Source organism: Dictyostelium purpureum (genome assembly GCF_000190715.1).
Source record: "Dictyostelium purpureum unplaced genomic scaffold DICPUscaffold_32, whole genome shotgun sequence".
NCBI lineage: Eukaryota > Evosea > Eumycetozoa > Dictyosteliales > Dictyosteliaceae > Dictyostelium > Dictyostelium purpureum.
The window spans coordinates 105791-124157 of NW_003519369.1; the positions used below are offsets into that span (position 1 = coordinate 105791).

Sequence of the window (18367 nt, forward strand, 5' to 3'; positions counted from 1 at the left end):
TTAATAAGATCTAATATTTTATTTATTTTATTTTATTTTATTTTATTTTTAATTTTATTTTACAAAAATATAAAGATAATTAATTTATGTCTATTTCTATTTCATCCATATTACCATCATTAAAACCTTTTTCATCGTCAATTTCCCCAATACCATCAATTATTATACTATTTTTTGAGTTGATATTTACATTTCTTGATTTATTACTGGATTTATTGGCGATGTTATTATTGCTGTTGTTGTTGTTGTTAATTATTAGCGGTTTATAAATACTATTACCACTAATTTCAATATCATTGTCAATATCACTTTCATGATCTTGATCAAAGTTTACAATATTAATACTATTATCTTTTTTACTGGGTGTAATAGAAGTTGTTGTATTAAAACTATTATTTTTTCTTAAACTATAAAACAAATTATTATTGTTATTATTAATGCTGTTGCTATTATGATTATTACTGTACAAAATTTTATCGCTAGAGTTTGAACCAACTATTCCACTACTTTCGCTACTGCTACTCAAGTCATCATCTTTAATAGTGTGATCAGCACTAATAGCCTCGTTCATTTCTTGATCTGTTACTGATAAAATTAAATGATCTGATTCTTTCATTTGCCATGTTCCATTTAAAGTTGTCCATGGATGCATTTTAATTGCTTCGATATTAATTCTAGTTGCTGGGTTTTTATCCAATAAGCAATTAAACAAATCCATTAATTCATTTGAAATCTCTCTTGTATATACAACTCTAATGAAATTTAAAATATTAATATTTTATAATTTAATATCTTATTATATTAATGTTGGATTACTTACTCTTGATTTAAAATTTGGTCATAAATATTTGCAATAGAATTTGATGAATTAAATGGAACTCTTCCAAAAAGTAAATAATATAATGTTATACCTAATGCCCAAATATCAATTGCTTTACCTGAAATTGGAATACTATGATCCTCACTACAAAGCTCTGGTGAATGAAATGCTATACTTCCTGCTGTAGTACATTTTGCTATAATATCGTCATCTTCAAAAATTTGACTAACCCCAAAATCACCGATCTTAACAACACCATCCTTATTTAGTAACAAATTTTCTGGTTTAATATCCCTATGTATAACTTTTTGTTCGTGTACTAAAAATTATTAAAAAAAATGTTAATAATCATACTAATATATATTGAACTATAATAATGTAAGAACTTACAATATTCTAAACCTAAAACTATATCTCTAAAATACTTTCTTGCCAAATGCTCTGACATTGGATTGTTTGGGAAATCATTAATTGATTGCAAATTTCCACCTTCAACATATTCCATTACAATATAAATACTTTCTTCTTCTGGATCATTTATTACTTCATATAGTTTAACAACATTGGGATGATTCATTTTTTTCATAATTGCTATTTCTTTTAAAACTTGATCAAATGCATTTGGTTTTCCAAATCCCATAGTTTTTTTTTTTAATCTGAATTTATTAAAAATTTTAATTGCCTAATAAAAAAAAAAATTAGTAACATATCTATAGATTTTTTTTTTTTATTATTTATCCTAAACCTACATATAATTGATGAGTTTCATATTGATAGGCTAATTTAACTTTACCATAAGTACCTCTACCCAACTTTCTAACAAAAACATATTCATTTACCATTTTATGTCCGTCTCTGTGTCTTTTTTTGTGAGCCCTATGTGTTTCCTTACTTCTAGGTCTTGAACTATTAAAACTTCCCATAGCTGTTACAGAATTTGATTGATCTTGGCTGCTATTACTGCTATTACTATTATTTACATTATACAAGAGATGACTTTTTACATTATTTTTATAATTACTATGATTACTAGATGGAGATGTAATAATTATAGATGGTGATGGAATATTACTTCCGATAGATGGTGATACCGATAAATAATTGGGTTTATTTGAACCATTGCTATTATTTTTGTTGTTGCTACTATTATCTATACTATTTAATTGCTGTTCACTATGGTTGGAGTTGTAATATAGCAATTGTTGATCGTCGTTATTGCTGTTGTTTAAAAATGCTTGTTTAAATCTATGTTTTAAATATGTAAAAAAATTTAAATCCTCTGATGAATCTCTAACATTTTGTTCTTGTTTTAACTTTTGATTTTGCTGTTTATTTAAAATTTCTCCAGAAGGAGATTGTTTAGAAAAGATACAACCCATCCCCCTACAGGGTATTTATATGAAATATAGGAGTTTAATGAATTAAATGTGAAATAATAAAATAAAAGAAATTGCTATTGTATTATGTATTTATTATTTTAATTTATTTTAATTTATTTTAATTTATTGTGGTGTATTATTTTTACTTTATTAATATTTCAAACAAAGAAAAAAAAAAAAAATTGGGTGATGAAAATTAAAAAAAAAATAAAAAATAATAAAAAAAAAAAAAAATAAATAAATTTTAATTGAAAAAAAATTAAAATAAAATAAAAAAATAAAAAATCTAATTGGGATTGCAAATAAAAAAAAAAATAATAAAAAATCTATTTTTTTGTTTTTATGTATTTTTTTATGATAACAAAAGATTAGTTTGTTACATATCAATGCCAATATTAATAATTTCTAAATTTATCATATTATTAAATTTCAATTTAAATTTAACCCAATTTAATTTTATTATAATAAAATTAAAAAAAACATATAAATGTAATAATTAATTATTTAAATATTAAAAAAATTAAAAAAAAATATAAAAAAATAATTTATTTTTTTTTTTTCATATTTTTTTAATTTTTTTTATAAATATTTTTTTTTTTTTATATGAAAATTTAGAAAAATAAATAATAAAGAGATAAATTATAATAATGTCTAATGAAACCACAACTACACCAGAGATAACAGAAGATGAAATTAGACCTTTTATTGATTCATTAAAACTTTCATTCCCTTATAAATGGGAATTGGAGTTTCATGAATTCATACAAAAAGGATCTTTAAATAACCCAGTTATACCCTTAATTGTTATTAGTGTAGATAGAATGTTAACACCTGAAGAAAGGGGTATGCATATTTTAATTCATCACTCACACACACACAAATGTTATCTTTCGGTTTTTTATTTTTTAATTTACTAATATTTTTTTTTTTTAATAAATAAATAAATAAATAAATAAATAAATAAATAAATCATAATTTATAATAAAGCAATGATCCCATCAACATATGACAATAAAGTTAGAATTCAAATGGAGTATGTTATGACATTAGACCCAAATGATGAATCAGTTAAAAAAGAAATGGAAGAAAATAACAACTCAAATAGTGCTGGTGATATTTTAATGGATGATGAGGAAGAAGAGGAGGAGGAAGAGGATCTCGATGAATAAATAAACTAATAAATAACAATACTTAAACAAAACCATTTATTGGATAAAATAACAGCTTAACACCCGATGTATATTAATATAGTGTAATTTCGAACTCCACCTATCCAAATAAAAAAAAAAAAAAAAAACAATTATTTAATAGTAGTATTGGTAGTAATAGTAATAGTAATAGTAATTGTAATAATATAAATAAATATAATCCTTTGTAATTATTAATAATAGTTATAATAAATAAATTTTAATTTTAACCCTTTGTGGGAAAACTAGATCTAGTTTTTTTTTTTTTTAATCTTTTATTTTTGAATATTATCTTTATTCTTTTTTTTATTTGTATATTGTGTTATTATTATATTGTTATTATTATTATGTTGTTATAATTATTATAATTATTAATTATTATAATTATTATAATTACTATTATTAAAATTATATTGTTATAAATATTTTAATTATTATTATAATATCTAAAGTAAAGTTGTATCTCTTTTTTCTAAAATATAATAATCGTAATATTTGTTATTTTCGGCTGATTTCTTTGGTACCCAGAATGCCCTATATAATGAACTCTTGGATGAACCTGCATCTAAAAATGGGGTTGAATAGACAGCTTTCCAATTTTCAATATCATCAACATAATGCTCCTCATTTTGATTTGGAGTATCAAAATCAACAATAAAACTACATTCTGATGGTTTAATCTATTGTAAAAAATAAACAGTTAATATAAAAAATGGTCAAATAAACATAAAAATTGTATACATTACATATCTATCAAACTCTTGTTTGTTTTGATCATTCATATTAGTTGGTACTATTGCAGTACCATTTGATAAAGTTGAAAATGGTTTTGGTAAATGACCTTTGAAATCTGATTCGATGAATTTTAAGGTAAATGTAACATTTCCCTTATCATTTGGTAAAAAGAAATTTGATGGGTATCTGTGCCATTCTTTACCAACACAAACTTTAATTTCTATTGTAAAAAATAAATAAAAATTAATATTGATTATAATAGATATTATTAAAATTTACAAAACTAAATAAAAGACTTACCATTATCACCATTTTTTAAAAGATGTCTTGGGAATTTTGGATTTGAAACATCACCATTCATTAAAATTTCGTTATTTAAAAAAGTAAAAGCGTTGAATGGTGCAGTATAATTTACATAGGTTGAATAGATTCTTGAAACTGATAAGGTGATGAAAACAAATATGAATAAATATTTAATTAAATTTATCAATCCATAGTAAATATTGATGTTGTAGTGTTGTTGTTCAACTTGTTTGATATCGTCGTTCTTCTTATGAGCACCATCATTCTTTAAATATGAAATCATTAAATTTAAGACATTTAAAACTGTATAGAATGTAATTGAACCTGCTAAACAAATAAATGGATAGATAACAAATAAAAATCTTTCTTCTTTGTGTGGTAGGTAACTCATAAAACCAAACCAAATATAATATGGACAAATTGTATAGATAATTGAAAGTAAAGTTAAATTTTTTAAACTACCGCTCCATTTTCTAAAAATAATAATAGTCTATAAAATCGTTAGAAATGTAAAGGTAATAAATAGATATTAAAAAGAAAATACTTACTGGGATTGTAAATAAAGATAATAAAAATACAATATTAAAATTTACAAAAGCATTTATAAAATAAAAACTCCAATGTTCAATACCATATAATTGTGAACCACCACTATGGCTTGATGTAAAGTTGTAGGCGATGATGTTTAGGATAGCAATTACCCATTTACCATAATATTGATAGTCAATTAAAACCATTGGAACAAAAACTAATAAAACTGGAATTAATGCCCATATTAATACTTTGAAAAAACCATTTTTAATAATTAAATTTAATGCTATTGGTACAATGAGTACAATTACAAATGGCCAACCTAAAAATACACTAGTTGCGCTTAAAAATACTGAATATATAGCCTCTTTTGATGAATACTTTGGTGATAATCCAGATAATGGTGTTGATGATGATTGATATAACATCCAAAATCCATATGCTGCCATAAATGTAATCATTGAAAAACTAGTTGGTAAAAAGTCTATTTTATTAAATATAAATATTAATATGAGTTTATTTTATTTAAAAAATGGCGGCTAAATAAAAATTGATACCCACTTGAACCTGATAAAAAGAATGCTGGTGAAAATAACATAAAAATCATAGTATATAATGAAATTTCTTTGCCAAACATATTCTTTACACCTCTATAAAATATAGTTTGTGAAACTGATGTAAAAAATCCAATTGCAACTTTAATAAGATAAAACAATATAATCTAAAAACAATCTAATCGTTAGTAAACTTTGAAATATGTAATTTTTTGCATAAATATAACATTTTAATGATTTACCTTATTTCCATTTGATAAAGGTGTTAATAATTTACCAATTGACGAATGAATTAATAAATATGCATAAGATCTTAATGAATAAGTTGGACTATATTCCCAAGTTTGCAATCCTTTATTGTACATCAAATAATGTGTTGGCTCCCAATAGTTCATATATTCATCGCAATCTAAAATTCTATTATAATTTGCTGAGAGAGTTGAACTAATGAAAAATAGTATAAATACTAAAAATGTAGTATGATAACTATCATCAATTCTTTTATTTCTAACCACTCCATCATCGTCATTAGAAACATGTTGATTTTTATTATTTTTAACTTTTCCCATTTTGTAAAATGAAATATTATAATTTATTTAATATATTAAAAAAAAAAACAATCAACGAAAAAAAAAAAAATTTTGAAAAAATTTAAAAAAAAATTTTATTTTTATTTTTTTTGGGTGAAATTCCCTTTTTTAAAATTTTATTAATAAAATAAAAGATAAAAAGGATTAATTATAAATATGGATAAATAAATAAATAATTTTGATTGATTTTAATATGGATTTTTTGAAATTCAATTCTACTCTTTATTTGCCAATGCCAAAATCTTTTGCGATGAATTCCAAGTTCTAAAAGTATATTCATTATTGGAGCCAGTTTTAGTTTTACGATCTATAATTCTAAATACCTTGACCTCTGAAGAAATTTTGCTGCTGGTTGGGCCCAAGTAGTATATAGTCCCATCGACCACTTTACATTTGGATTCTATTTCTTTATCGAAATCATCTTGCTCTAATCTTGTCTTGATTGGGAAAAAGATGACTGATTTCTCTGGCTCGTCAAATGGATTACTTGAAAGAATGTCCTTATATTCATCAAGATTAAATATTGCCAATAAAGGTTTATTCATATTAAAATTATCAGTTAAAATATTACAAACCTCTTTATCTATTGCCTTTTTATCCATTTTATCATTTGCATCTAAAATTATATTACCAGTATTAAAAAATGTTTTTGTGTGTGAGAAATTTTTTACTTTATTTAAAAAATCAACCAACTCCTTCATTGGAGTTCTTGGTGGTAATGCTCTGACTAAAATAATATATTTCATTTATTATAAGATATATAATATTAATTTGTATTTAAATGTGTTGATAAGTTTTTAAAATTAAAAAAAAAAAAAATTTTGATGGTCTGTCTAAAAATAAATATTTTTTTTTTAAAAAAAAAATATAAAATATAAAATAAAAAATAAAAATTTTTTTAAAGAATTCAAATAATTACAAGTAAAATTAAATATATTAGAATTTGATATAAATGATTTAAGTTATGAATAAGATTTTTTTTTTTAAAATTTATAAATAGAAAAAATTTATTGTTTTTTCTTAATTTATTTTTTTTGTTTTCTTGAATATTTAACCATACATGGACCTTTTGGACCAGCAACTAATGAAGTGAAATCGGTTGGTGGGACTGGACCTAATTCTAAATTATATTTTTGTGAAAGAATAGTCCAAATAGTTTTAATTTGGAGGATACCGAAATTTTCACCTGGACAACCATGTTTACCACCACCAAAAGCGATGAAAGAGAATGGAGTTTTATCTTCAACATCGAAACGTCTTGGGTTGAATGAACTGGCATCTTTATAAACAGTGTCTAAACGCATACCGACTTGTGGAGAAACAGCAAGGATGTGACCTTTTGGATGGTTTTACCTTTGTATTCCATTGGTTCCATAACTTTTCTCATTAAGAAAATTAATGGTGGGTGTAAACGTAAAACTTCACGGATAACAGTTTCGAGACGATTCATTCTCTTGAGGGCATCGAAATTGATTTCACCTTGATTTTCATCTTGAACGATATCTTTGATGTCTTTCATGACTTCATCATAGTATTCGAGGTTATTTAACATGTAGAAAATTGAATAGGTAAGAGTGATGGATGAAGTGTGTTGACCAGCGAAAAGTAAACCAATCATTAAACCAACGATTTGTTCATCTTCAAGGATTGTACCATCTTTGTATTTACTGTTCATAAGAGTGTAAAGGACATCATCTACAGAGTCATCAGTTGATTTTCTTCTTTCTTGAATGATTGAGTGGAAAATAGCAGCGACTTTAGCACGGGCAGCATCTCTCTTTTTGAATGATGGTAATGGAAGATTTGGGAAAAAGAATGAAATTGGATTGAGACCTTCTTCCAATTCGTGATATAAATCAGCGAGTTCACCTGATTGACCAAGAGATTTGTTGATACTTTTACCCATTAAACAACGACTAGCAGTGAGAATAGTGAGTTTATTCATTTCATAGAGTAAATCGATTTCACCACTGTCTCCCCATTTCATTTCAAAGTATTTTTCAGTTTCTTCGGCAATGATACCAACAGCTTTTTTTAATTGTGAAAGTACTAAACCGTTCTTGACGAAACGTAATTGTTCATACATGATTTCGGTTTCACTATCGTAGACAACACCTTTACCAAAGACTGGAATAACAAATCTATAGGCTTCTTTTGGTGATAATTCTTCATCAGTACCACGGAAAAATACAGCTTGAGCTTCTGGACCAACAAGGAATGTCATTTTGAATCCCATCAAATGAAGGGTAAAAATATCACCTAATCTGTCATAACTATCTCTAACTAATTTTAATGGATTCTTTGCAAATTGAATAAAACATCCGATGAATGGAATAGTTTCAACAATTGGTGGAATATTTGATGGTTGCTAAAAATAAAATATTTATTTAAAATTAAATAAAAAAATTATTAATATATTTTTTTTAAAATTTATGATTTTTTTAAAAATGTGGGGTGTGTGTATTTGAGGGTCCATCATGTGTGTGTGTGTGTAAGTTTAAATTATATTTACTTTTTTAAAAACAAAAATTACTAATAAAGCAATTACAACAATAGCAATAGTTCCAATCATTTTTTGATAATCTTTTTATTTAGTAATTATTTGATTTATAAAAAAATTAAAAATACAAAGTGTTTTTATTTAAATATAAAATAATAAATAATTGTTAAATAAACTATTGTAAAGTTTTTTTTTAAATAGACAAAACGAAAAAAAAAATAAAATAAAAAAATAGAGCCAAAAAAAAAAAAAAAATTAAAAAAAAATAAAATTTAAATCAAAAAAAAAAAAAAAATTTGAAAAAATATATTTTCAAAAAAATTTACCTTTGTTATTTTTTTTAAGCATTTAAAAAATCACTCAATCATCACCATCACCCATCATTGCCATTAAAAATATGATGGTGATATTGAATGAACTTCTTGAAAAACCATCCAAATTTACATATAAATCAATCATCATATTTTAAAGATATTAATATTCTATTTAATTTTTCATTGTAAATTGATTTTTTTTTATTTTTATTTTTTTTTGAAATCATAAAAATAAAATATATGTGATGATAAAACTAAAAATAAATAAAAATAAAAATAAAATTTAATTATTTAATATTATAATTTGAAAATAATCTTTATTTTATTTATTTTATTGTTATTTTGTGATAATTTTTGATATGATATAAACATGTTGCTAAATTCTTTAGCAATTAGTTTTGGTGTTTGGTGGTCGGTGGTCTTAAAATTTATATTTTCTTTTATTTGAAAACCATGAATAGTAATTGATTCGGTTTATACTATTTTATTTGATTATTGTGTTCAGTTTTTGAATGAAAGAGATCTCTTTTAATTTGTTGAAAATATGACTGATATTGAGAAAATGAACTTCTTGAAAAACCATTTGGATTTGCATTTTAAATATCATCAAGATATTATTTCATTTTTTTTTTTTTTTCTAAAAATAATTAATTTTTTTTCTAAAATTTTTTTTTTTTTAAATTAAAAGTTTTTATGATTAAAATTTCGAAATTAAACAAATATTTAAATATAAATATAAATATAAATATAATTACCATTAATTATAACCTTTAAATTTTAATCAGAAATTTTTAAAAAAAAAAAAAATTGAAATTTTTTATTTTAGCAAAAAACATTTTGTTTGATTATTATTTGAAAAAATTATTTTGACAATAATGCATTTTATGATCAATTGGTCACCTTTCTGAGTCAAATTACATATACAATATTTTCATTAAAAATAAAAAAAAAAAAATATTTGAATATAAATTTAAAAAAAAAAAAAAAAAAATAAGTTTTTTTAATTTTTTTTTTTAATTTTTTTTTAAAATTAAATTTATTTTAAATTAAAATATTATTTCTTTTTATATACAAATTTTTTTATATTTATTTTTTTTATTTTTTTTTTTTAAATTTCAATTTTAAAGACAAGAGAAATAACCACCCCCTTATTATATTATATTATATTATATAATAGTATTAATCACATACAAAGTTAGATCATATAATACATATAGTATAATATCATTATCATCATCACACATAAATATAAATAACCATATCAAAAGTAATAATAATAATAATAATAAGATAGTAGGATAGTAAAGAGATTATACACGTACATATATATAGATAGATATAAATGAATATTTATATACCAGTTCCAATTTATGTTTCACTAAGTGTATTAATTTTTTCAGCATGTATCGGAAATATAATAATGAACCCTCACCCTAATAACATAAATTTACATAGGGTTGGGGAGGACCCAAGTATTCGCCAGCAATTGGTGGGAAATCCTGTTAATTTGGCAGTGGTAATAAATACAATATTCACTTTGCTTATAATAGTTGGTAAATTTATACAGTATTTGTTTTTTGGTCAACTTCGAGACATAGAGGCTAGAGTAAATATAATATAGAAATAATATTAAAAGTAAAATATATATATTGGATAACTAACTGTAATTATAGAATTTTAATGACAGATTGTGGACATATGTAGTTTCAAAGTTAATTTTTATATTTGCAGCAAAGGAGCCAGAGTTAAATTCATTACTGATTTGGGGATTTTGGTTTTCAATTTTATGTTGCTTAAAATTATTTTCATTATTATCAAGAGATAGATTCGATTATGTAGGTGTTGGAATGATGGTTTAATAAAGAAAACATTGGATGTTTGACTAATGGTTTTTATTTTTTTTTTATTTTTTTTATCTAGTTAAATACCTTTTTACCAAATACCCATGCAAAAATTCATTTAAAGTTGTTGATGTTATTGGTTGGAATTTTAATTAGTGATTTAGTTTGGTTTTATTTTTCAATTTCCTATTTTTTTAAAGAGGGTTTATCAAATTTAATGTTGTTAAATTTTGAAGTAATTTCATTTTCATTATCATATTTATTAGGTTTGGTTTTTTACTTACAAACATTTATTTTTTATATATTATTTAGTGTTTTACAATTTTCTTTGAAACTATTCAAACTTTAATAAAATATTCAATTCATTTATTTGATATGTCTTCAGAGAGTGTTTGGGATAAAAGAGGTCAATATATCTATTATACAGAATTCTCAACAGACTCTGTAATTTTAGCAGGTACATGTGGTATGTAGTTTTATTATTTTACTTTTTATAAGTTGTAGTTATTTGTCAATATTAATGTTAATAAACCATTTCTATATTAGCACACTTAATTCATATTATTATTATTCAAGGATTCACCCCTACATTACTCCATGTAGTAATGTTTTTTTATTTCAAAATGGTATTTGGCAATTTAAATAGAAAGATTACAGCCTATAGAAATTATTGTAAATTAACATCTGATATGGATAATTGCTATCCAAATGTATCTGAAAAAGATTTAGAAAACTATAATGATGATTGTGCAATTTGTAGAGATAAAATGGTAACAGCTAAAAAATTACCATGTGGTCATATTTTCCATCAGTAAGTTAATAATACATATTTTTAATAATAGTAGTACAGTTTATTAATATATTGTTTTATTTTTTAGTTCATGTTTAAGAGCATGGTTAGAACAGCATCACTCATGTCCAACTTGCAGAAGAAGTTTAATTGATGAGCATAATCAACATTTAGTAGCAAATACAGATATCAACAACAATAATAATAATAATAATAATAATAGACAGGATATTAATACACTATATTCCACAGGTGCAACAATAATATCACCAATGCCAACAGCAACAGCAACAACAACAACAACAACAGCAACAGCAACAAATTCTATAAATAACATTACACAAACAAATTCTATTACAGAGGGAGGATATATTAGTGGTAGTGGTGGATCATTATCTAGATCATCATTAACAACCTCGCAATTAAATAATTTAATCCACAATGCAAATTCTATTCATGCTTTATTTGAAAATATTCCTATTCAAACTATTCAAAGTGATTTATTACAAACAAATAGTGTAAATAGAACGATTGATAATATTTTAGAAGGTAGATTGGTAGAAAAAACATCAAAAACAACAAATAATTCAAAATCTTCTTCCTCCTCTTCAGATACTTTTTCATCTTCATCATCTTCATTAAGCCCAAAAAATAATAGTGAAGAAAGTAGTGATAGTAATAGCAGTAGTATTAGTTCAACAAGTAGTGGTGGAGATATAAACACTAGCAAAATCGAAAATTTAAATAGTGAAGGTGAAAGCGAAAGGGTTTCTAATTCACTTTTTGTTAATAATTTAAATAATAATAATAATAAAAATAATCATTCAAAGAATGATAATGTAAATAATAATAATAATAATAATAATAATAATAATAATAGTAATAGTGATAACAATAATAATATTAATAATGATAACAATATTAATAGTAATAGTGATAATACTATTAATAATAAAAATATAGATATAAATAGCACAGATAATAAAATATCAATTAAACCTTTAGAAAAGTTTTCTGATACATTTAAAGCAACATCACAAGAAAGATTGACAAGTTTACAACAAAGGAAGAAATCAATGTTGGAAGCTTCAAGAAAACAATATCTCGACAGTATGGAGCTAAAGTTTAAAGAATAAATAAAATAAAATAAAAAAGAAAAATAAATTATTTTCTTTTTAGCTATTTATAATTAAAAAAAAAATTTTAAACATTCATTTTAAAATTTTTTATTTCCTTTTTTTTTATGTGAATGTTCATTTATTATTAAATTTTGGGTGGTGTTATAAAAATTTAAAAGCTCGCGCCACTACTACCACCGTTAATATTAAAAATTTAAATTCAAAAAAGTATGTTTTTTTTTAATTTTTTAATTTTTCAAAATTTTTTTATTCCACTTTTTTTTTTTTTTTTTTTTTTTTTTCTTTATATCATTTATATTTTATTTATTTCTTTTATATTTTTGTATATATATCTTTATTTTTATTTTTTTTATTATTAATTTAATAAAAATTATAATTTTTTATTTTAAAACTATATTATAATTATAATTCTTTTTTTTTCTAAAAAAAAAAAATTGATAATAAATTTATAAAATGAGTAGTTTTACAAATAAAGAAAATGTTTCAAATAACACATCATTTTCAAATCAAAACAAGCAACCACAAAGAGTACTACAACAAAACAATAATGTAACAAATACTACTGCAACAACAAAATCAACCATAACAAAAACTACCTCTGCCAGTTCAACTCCATCAACATCAACTCCATCAACATCAACTCCAACATCAACATCAACATCCTCTTCAAACTCGGGTCCAAAAAAGAAATGGTGCATCGATGATTTTGATATTGGTAAATTATTAGGTATGGGCAGATTCGGTCATGTATATTTAGCAAGAGAAAAAAAGAGTCAATTTATTGTGGCTTTAAAAGTTTTATTTAAATATCAATTACAAACCCATAATATAGAGCATCAATTAAGAAGAGAAATTGAAATTCAATCCCATTTAAGGTAGTATTTTCTTTTTTTTTTTTTTTTTTTTTTTTTTTTTTAAAACAACTATTAATTTTTTATTAATTTTAATTTATTTTATTTAGACATCCAAATATTTTAAGACTATTTGGTTATTTTTATGATGAAAAAAGGGTTTTCTTAATTATCGAATTTGCTAAAGGTGGCGAATGTTTCAAAGAATTACAAAAAGTTGGTTCATTTAATGAAATGACCGCTGCTACAGTAAGTTTTTTAATTACATATAATAAAATAGTTTATTTTTATTTTATTTTTTTTTATACTAATTTTTATTTTTTATTTTTCTTTAAAACTATAGTATACATTACAAATTGCAGATGCTCTTAGATATTGCCATTCTAAGCATGTTATACATAGAGATATTAAACCAGAAAATTTATTAATTGGCATAAATGTAAATATTTATTGATGATTATTTTTTATGTTTTTTATGTTTTTAAAAAATTGGGTTCTAACAATTGTATAATATTATTATTTTAGGGTGAAATAAAAATAGCAGATTTTGGATGGAGTGTTCATGCCCCAAATACTAAAAGAAATACATTCTGTGGAACACTTGAATATTTACCACCAGAAGTTGTTGAAAATAAAGGTTACGATCAAACTGCAGATGTATGGAGTTTGGGTATTTTAATTTACGAATTTTTAGTTGGCCACTCACCATTTGCATCAGACGAAGAGCAAAGAATTTTTAATAATATTAAAGAAAATGAAGTACATTACCCATCAGCAATATCAACAGACGCAAAAGATTTAATTTCAAAAGTATTACCACAATTATTTTTATTATTTTTATTATTATTATTATTAAAATATTAATTAATTTATTTTAAAACCAATAGTTATTAATTTCAGATCCACATCAAAGAATATCCTTAAAAGATGTTATTAATCATCCATGGATTCAAAAAAATGCCCATCCTCACTCATTGGAGCGTAAGTATATTAATAATAATACACAAAAAAAAAAAAAAAAATAAACTATAATTGTCAATTATAATAAAAGATATTAATTTTTTTATTTCTTTTTATTTTATCATTTATAGCTACTAAATTAGGTTTACCTCTCCCATCACAAATGACTCATTAAAATACAGTTTTTACATTTTTTTTTTCAAAAATATGATTATATTAATACCATGATCATATAATATAATACACAAAATAATAATAATAACAATAATTATAGCAATAATAATAGTAATATTAATTATTGGACAGATAAAAACCAAAAACAAACTAAAAAAAAAAAAAACCCAAAAAAAAAAAACATAGATCAAAGTCATTATTAAAACAACAACAACAATTGTATATAGTAGCAGAATAAATAAATGAATTTTTAAAAAATAATAATTTTAATAACAATAAAAAAAATACAATAAAAAAAATCATTAAAAACTAAAACCATATTTATTAATAATATTATTATTTTCAAAGGGTATAAATAATGAAGATTTAAAATTAATAAAGATAATTTAGATAAATGTATTAGTCTATATTGGATATACTATAAAATAAATTTAATTTGGCATGTTAATCATATTTAGGTTTTATTTATTATTATTTTTATTATAATAAATTTGAAAATAAAGGAATATAAATAAAATAAAATATTTTTATTTTTTAAAATAATATTGAATGTCTTTTCAATTTTAAAAAATTTAAAATATTTCATATTTCTTATACTATCCTATACTTTTTAACTGTATATTTATATATATATTTTATAAATAAAAATATATTAAGAAACAGTTAAGTAATCTATATGATTGGGCTTTTTTTTTTTTTTTTTTTTTTTTTTTTTTTGGTATTATTTAGTAATATATATAATTATATGATTCTTCTCAATGAAGAATAATATAAAAGTGATGTATCCAAAATAAATTTATTTATCCATATTAAAAAAAAGTGGTAAAAAGAGATGTGGGTTGTGTGAAAGTGGGTTTTGTATAAAAAAAAAAAGAAAAAATAAAATAATAAAAACTTTAATTGAGTGAGTGTGGTGTATATTGATCAAAAACACCAATACATCAAATTTTGTTATTGAATGACTATTGTTCATATTATTATACCCTACCCAAATTCATTTATTTAATAAAAACAAATAAATAAAAACACATAAAATAATAGGAAATAAATATATTAATAAAATTTATTATCACAATGATATAAATATAATTTTTATGTTAATAGTTTAATCATAACCCCAATATTGTATAACAATAATAAGCTATAGTTTAAAAAAATATATAATTAAATATATTTTTGTGGGGGGAAAATAAAAGGATTAGTAAAAACCAACACACTGATTTGAGTGTGTTTATTTTTTTATTTATTTATTTATTTATATTTATTTATTTATTTATTTTAAATAAAATAAAAAAATAATGAATATATAAATAATAATATTATAAATAAAAATAAAAATAAAAATCAATCAATCAAAATATAATAGTGTTAATGATAAACAAAAAAAAATAAAAAATAAAAAAACCCATCAATTTAATTTGTTTTTTTTGTATGTATAAACTTAATTTTAAATTATCTTTATTATTAGTTTTTTTATATTAATTTATTCATTTTTTCAAATATTAATTTTATTGTTAATTATTAATTATATTATTTTTTTTTTTTATTTTTATATTTTTATTATTTTTCATTTTTTTTTTATTTTTTTTTTTTTTTTGGATCATTTATTTTTTTGGATCATTTATTTTATATTTAATTAATTATTTTATTTTTAATTCAACATTGTACAATATTGTGTATTAAATAAGCATTTTATAAATTTACAAATAATTATATTTTTATATATTTATTTATATTTATAATTAACTGTGTTTTTTTTTTTTAAAAAAAAAATAATCACCACTGAACAACTCTGTTCACATTTTTATTATCATATTGTATAGTAATATATAGTTAATAAATATATATTTATATAGATATCTGATGGAATAGTGGATTGCACACCAGTAATATATAATACAATCAATAAACATATAACATTTAAAAAATAATAGGATAATAACTGTATTATAACTTTTTTAAACTTAAATTTTATATATTTAAAATAAAACAAAACACAAAGTACAATAATAATAATAATAAAAATAAATAACTATGATCCCTAATAAAAACATTAAAATAGGATTTGTTAGTTCTGAAGAACATCCCCTTTTATCCGAAGATGATAGAATATTATTTCAACTATGTAAGTTACACAATATCGAATACAAATGTGTTGTTTGGGATGATGAAAATATGAAAAATGAATGGAAAAGAGAGAATTTTGATATATTGATAATTAGATCATTATGGGTAAGTGATATTTTTAATAATAAAAAGAATAAAATATTTACTAATTATCATTTCATAATTTATAGGATTATGTGGATAAAATTGAAAAATTTTTAAAATGGATAGAAATTATACAAAATAATAATATTAAAGTTTTAAATGATTTAAAAGCAATTAAATGGAACATTGATAAAAATTATTTAAACGAACTATCATTAGAGAATAAAATAAATGTTGTACCAAGTGTTTTTATTAGAAAAAATGAAACATCTCCAATTCGAGCTATTACTAAAGCAATCAGAGATGCAAAGTATTCAGGTTTATTTAGAATGGATCAAAATAATTTTGTTTACAAGCCTACAATTGGTGCAAATGGTTTGGGTGCAAATAGATTCAATCTTAATGATATTTTAATAAATAGCGAACAACAGGAAATTAACAACGAAATACTTTGTTCATTACTCTCAAGATCGGATATTATAGTTCAGCCCTTCATTTCGAGCATTAGAGATGAAGGGGAAACTTCATTTGTTTTCTTCAATGGAAAATTCTCTCATTCTATTATTAAGAAACCAATTATCAGTGATTTCAGAGTACAAGAGTGTTATGGTGGAACAGTAGAAAAAAATTTAAACCCAAGTCAAAGTGAAATTGAAGTAGCCCAAAATATAATTGACAAAATAATTGAAAAAAATGGTAAAATATTGTATGCAAGAATTGACATGGTATGTATTTTTATTTTAATTTATTTAATTTTATTTAAAATTTTATTTATTTATTTATTTATTTATTTTTATTTGTTGATACTAACTTGATAAATCTTTTTCTGTTTGATGCCTTTATATAGTTAAGAATAAACGGAAATCTACATTTAAGTGAAAGTGAAATTTTTGAACCAACACTCTATTTCATGGGTGATAGGACAATAGCAAATAGATTTATAAGTTCAGTTTTTGAAATTTTAAATAGCTAATAGCCCAATTAAAATAATAAATAGTATTAATAATAATATTAAAAATAATAATAATAATAATAAAAATAAAAATAATAATAATAATAATAATAATTAAAAAACTTTGTATTAATAACCAAATTAATAAAAAAGAATTAGAAAATATTATTTTTTTTTTTTTTTTTTTTTTTTTTTTTTTCCCAAAACTTGGCTTGGTTTTTATGGGGAAAATTTTTAGCCCCTTTTAAAATTAAATTTTTTTTTGAAAAACAAAATTTAACAATTTTTTAATTTTTCGGACAACAAAAAAAAAAAATTGGAAGTTTTTTTTTTCCCGGGGTGGTTCATGGGGGATTATTTTGGTTCCCCGGGGGAAAAACCCAATTTTTTTTTTAAACAAAGAAAAATAAAATAAATAATTTTTTATATTTTAACCGGGGTGGAGGGTTAAAAAAATAATTTATTTTTTTTTTTTTTTAGGGTTTTTTTAAGGTTTTTTTTTTTTTTTTTAAATAAAAATTTTTTTTTTTTTTTTT

At 21.8% G+C, this 18367-nt stretch overlaps 8 protein-coding genes across 8 annotated transcripts; 4 read left to right on the plus strand and 4 right to left on the minus strand.

Annotated features, from left to right (window-relative positions):
- Positions 1-79: 79 nt before the first annotated feature.
- Positions 80-2199, minus strand: DICPUDRAFT_148677 (uncharacterized protein; the record flags this gene model as incomplete). Its single annotated transcript, XM_003284804.1, has 4 exons — positions 80-752; positions 821-1139; positions 1211-1502; positions 1570-2199. 4 exons carry the CDS (start codon positions 2197-2199, stop codon positions 80-82), a joined length of 1914 nt encoding a protein of 637 aa, XP_003284852.1.
- Positions 2200-2846: 647 nt separating this feature from the next.
- Positions 2847-3368, plus strand: DICPUDRAFT_148678 (uncharacterized protein; the record flags this gene model as incomplete). The annotated part of the gene is made up of 2 exons (XM_003284783.1): positions 2847-3042; positions 3187-3368. 2 exons carry the CDS (start codon positions 2847-2849, stop codon positions 3366-3368), a joined length of 378 nt encoding a protein of 125 aa, XP_003284831.1.
- Positions 3369-3592: 224 nt separating this feature from the next.
- Positions 3593-6078, minus strand: DICPUDRAFT_96848 (uncharacterized protein; the record flags this gene model as incomplete). The annotated part of the gene is made up of 6 exons (XM_003284805.1): positions 3593-4066; positions 4133-4341; positions 4422-4914; positions 4973-5439; positions 5517-5676; positions 5752-6078. 6 exons carry the CDS (start codon positions 6076-6078, stop codon positions 3833-3835), a joined length of 1890 nt encoding a protein of 629 aa, XP_003284853.1. The 3' UTR covers positions 3593-3832.
- Positions 6079-6314: 236 nt separating this feature from the next.
- On the minus strand, positions 6315-6845 carry DICPUDRAFT_86453 (uncharacterized protein; the record flags this gene model as incomplete). Its single annotated transcript, XM_003284806.1, has 1 exon — positions 6315-6845. The coding sequence occupies one exon, from the start codon at positions 6843-6845 to the stop codon at positions 6315-6317; it is 531 nt and encodes a 176-aa protein (XP_003284854.1).
- A 239-nt stretch (positions 6846-7084) lies between these two features.
- DICPUDRAFT_93794 (cytochrome P450 family protein) lies at positions 7085-8671 on the minus strand (the record flags this gene model as incomplete). Its single annotated transcript, XM_003284807.1, has 3 exons — positions 7085-7371; positions 7410-8467; positions 8612-8671. 3 exons carry the CDS (start codon positions 8669-8671, stop codon positions 7125-7127), a joined length of 1365 nt encoding a protein of 454 aa, XP_003284855.1. The 3' UTR covers positions 7085-7124.
- A 1352-nt stretch (positions 8672-10023) lies between these two features.
- Positions 10024-12735, plus strand: DICPUDRAFT_53219 (uncharacterized protein). The gene is made up of 6 exons (XM_003284784.1): positions 10024-10519; positions 10587-10748; positions 10834-10989; positions 11067-11220; positions 11301-11565; positions 11633-12735. Exons 1-6 carry the CDS (start codon positions 10256-10258, stop codon positions 12678-12680), a joined length of 2049 nt encoding a protein of 682 aa, XP_003284832.1. The 5' UTR covers positions 10024-10255; the 3' UTR covers positions 12681-12735.
- Positions 12736-12969: 234 nt separating this feature from the next.
- On the plus strand, positions 12970-15090 carry DICPUDRAFT_96852 (uncharacterized protein). Its single transcript, XM_003284785.1, has 6 exons — positions 12970-13558; positions 13645-13783; positions 13878-13973; positions 14060-14344; positions 14422-14515; positions 14626-15090. Exons 1-6 carry the CDS (start codon positions 13137-13139, stop codon positions 14667-14669), a joined length of 1080 nt encoding a protein of 359 aa, XP_003284833.1. The 5' UTR covers positions 12970-13136; the 3' UTR covers positions 14670-15090.
- Positions 15091-16843: 1753 nt separating this feature from the next.
- Positions 16844-17852, plus strand: DICPUDRAFT_148685 (uncharacterized protein; the record flags this gene model as incomplete). The annotated part of the gene is made up of 3 exons (XM_003284786.1): positions 16844-16900; positions 16966-17604; positions 17727-17852. The coding sequence occupies 3 exons, from the start codon at positions 16844-16846 to the stop codon at positions 17850-17852; spliced, it is 822 nt and encodes a 273-aa protein (XP_003284834.1).
- Positions 17853-18367: the final 515 nt, after the last annotated feature.

What these genes read in the sequence shown, in the direction of transcription:
- DICPUDRAFT_96852 (XM_003284785.1), top strand. Translation starts at nt 13,137, where the DNA reads ATGAGTAGTTTTACAAATAAAGAAAATGTTTCAAATAACACATCATTT. An exon ending in GAAATTCAATCCCATTTAAG is followed by an intron (nt 13,559 to 13,644) that starts GTAGTATTTTCT and finishes TATTTTATTTAG; the next exon opens with ACATCCAAATATTTTAAGAC. An exon ending in CAAAAGATTTAATTTCAAAA is followed by an intron (nt 14,345 to 14,421) that starts GTATTACCACAA and finishes TAAAACCAATAG; the next exon opens with TTATTAATTTCAGATCCACA.
- DICPUDRAFT_53219 (XM_003284784.1), top strand. Translation starts at nt 10,256, where the DNA reads ATGAATATTTATATACCAGTTCCAATTTATGTTTCACTAAGTGTATTA. An exon ending in TTCGAGACATAGAGGCTAGA is followed by an intron (nt 10,520 to 10,586) that starts GTAAATATAATA and finishes CTGTAATTATAG; the next exon opens with AATTTTAATGACAGATTGTG. An exon ending in CAAGAGATAGATTCGATTAT is followed by an intron (nt 10,749 to 10,833) that starts GTAGGTGTTGGA and finishes TTTTTTATCTAG; the next exon opens with TTAAATACCTTTTTACCAAA.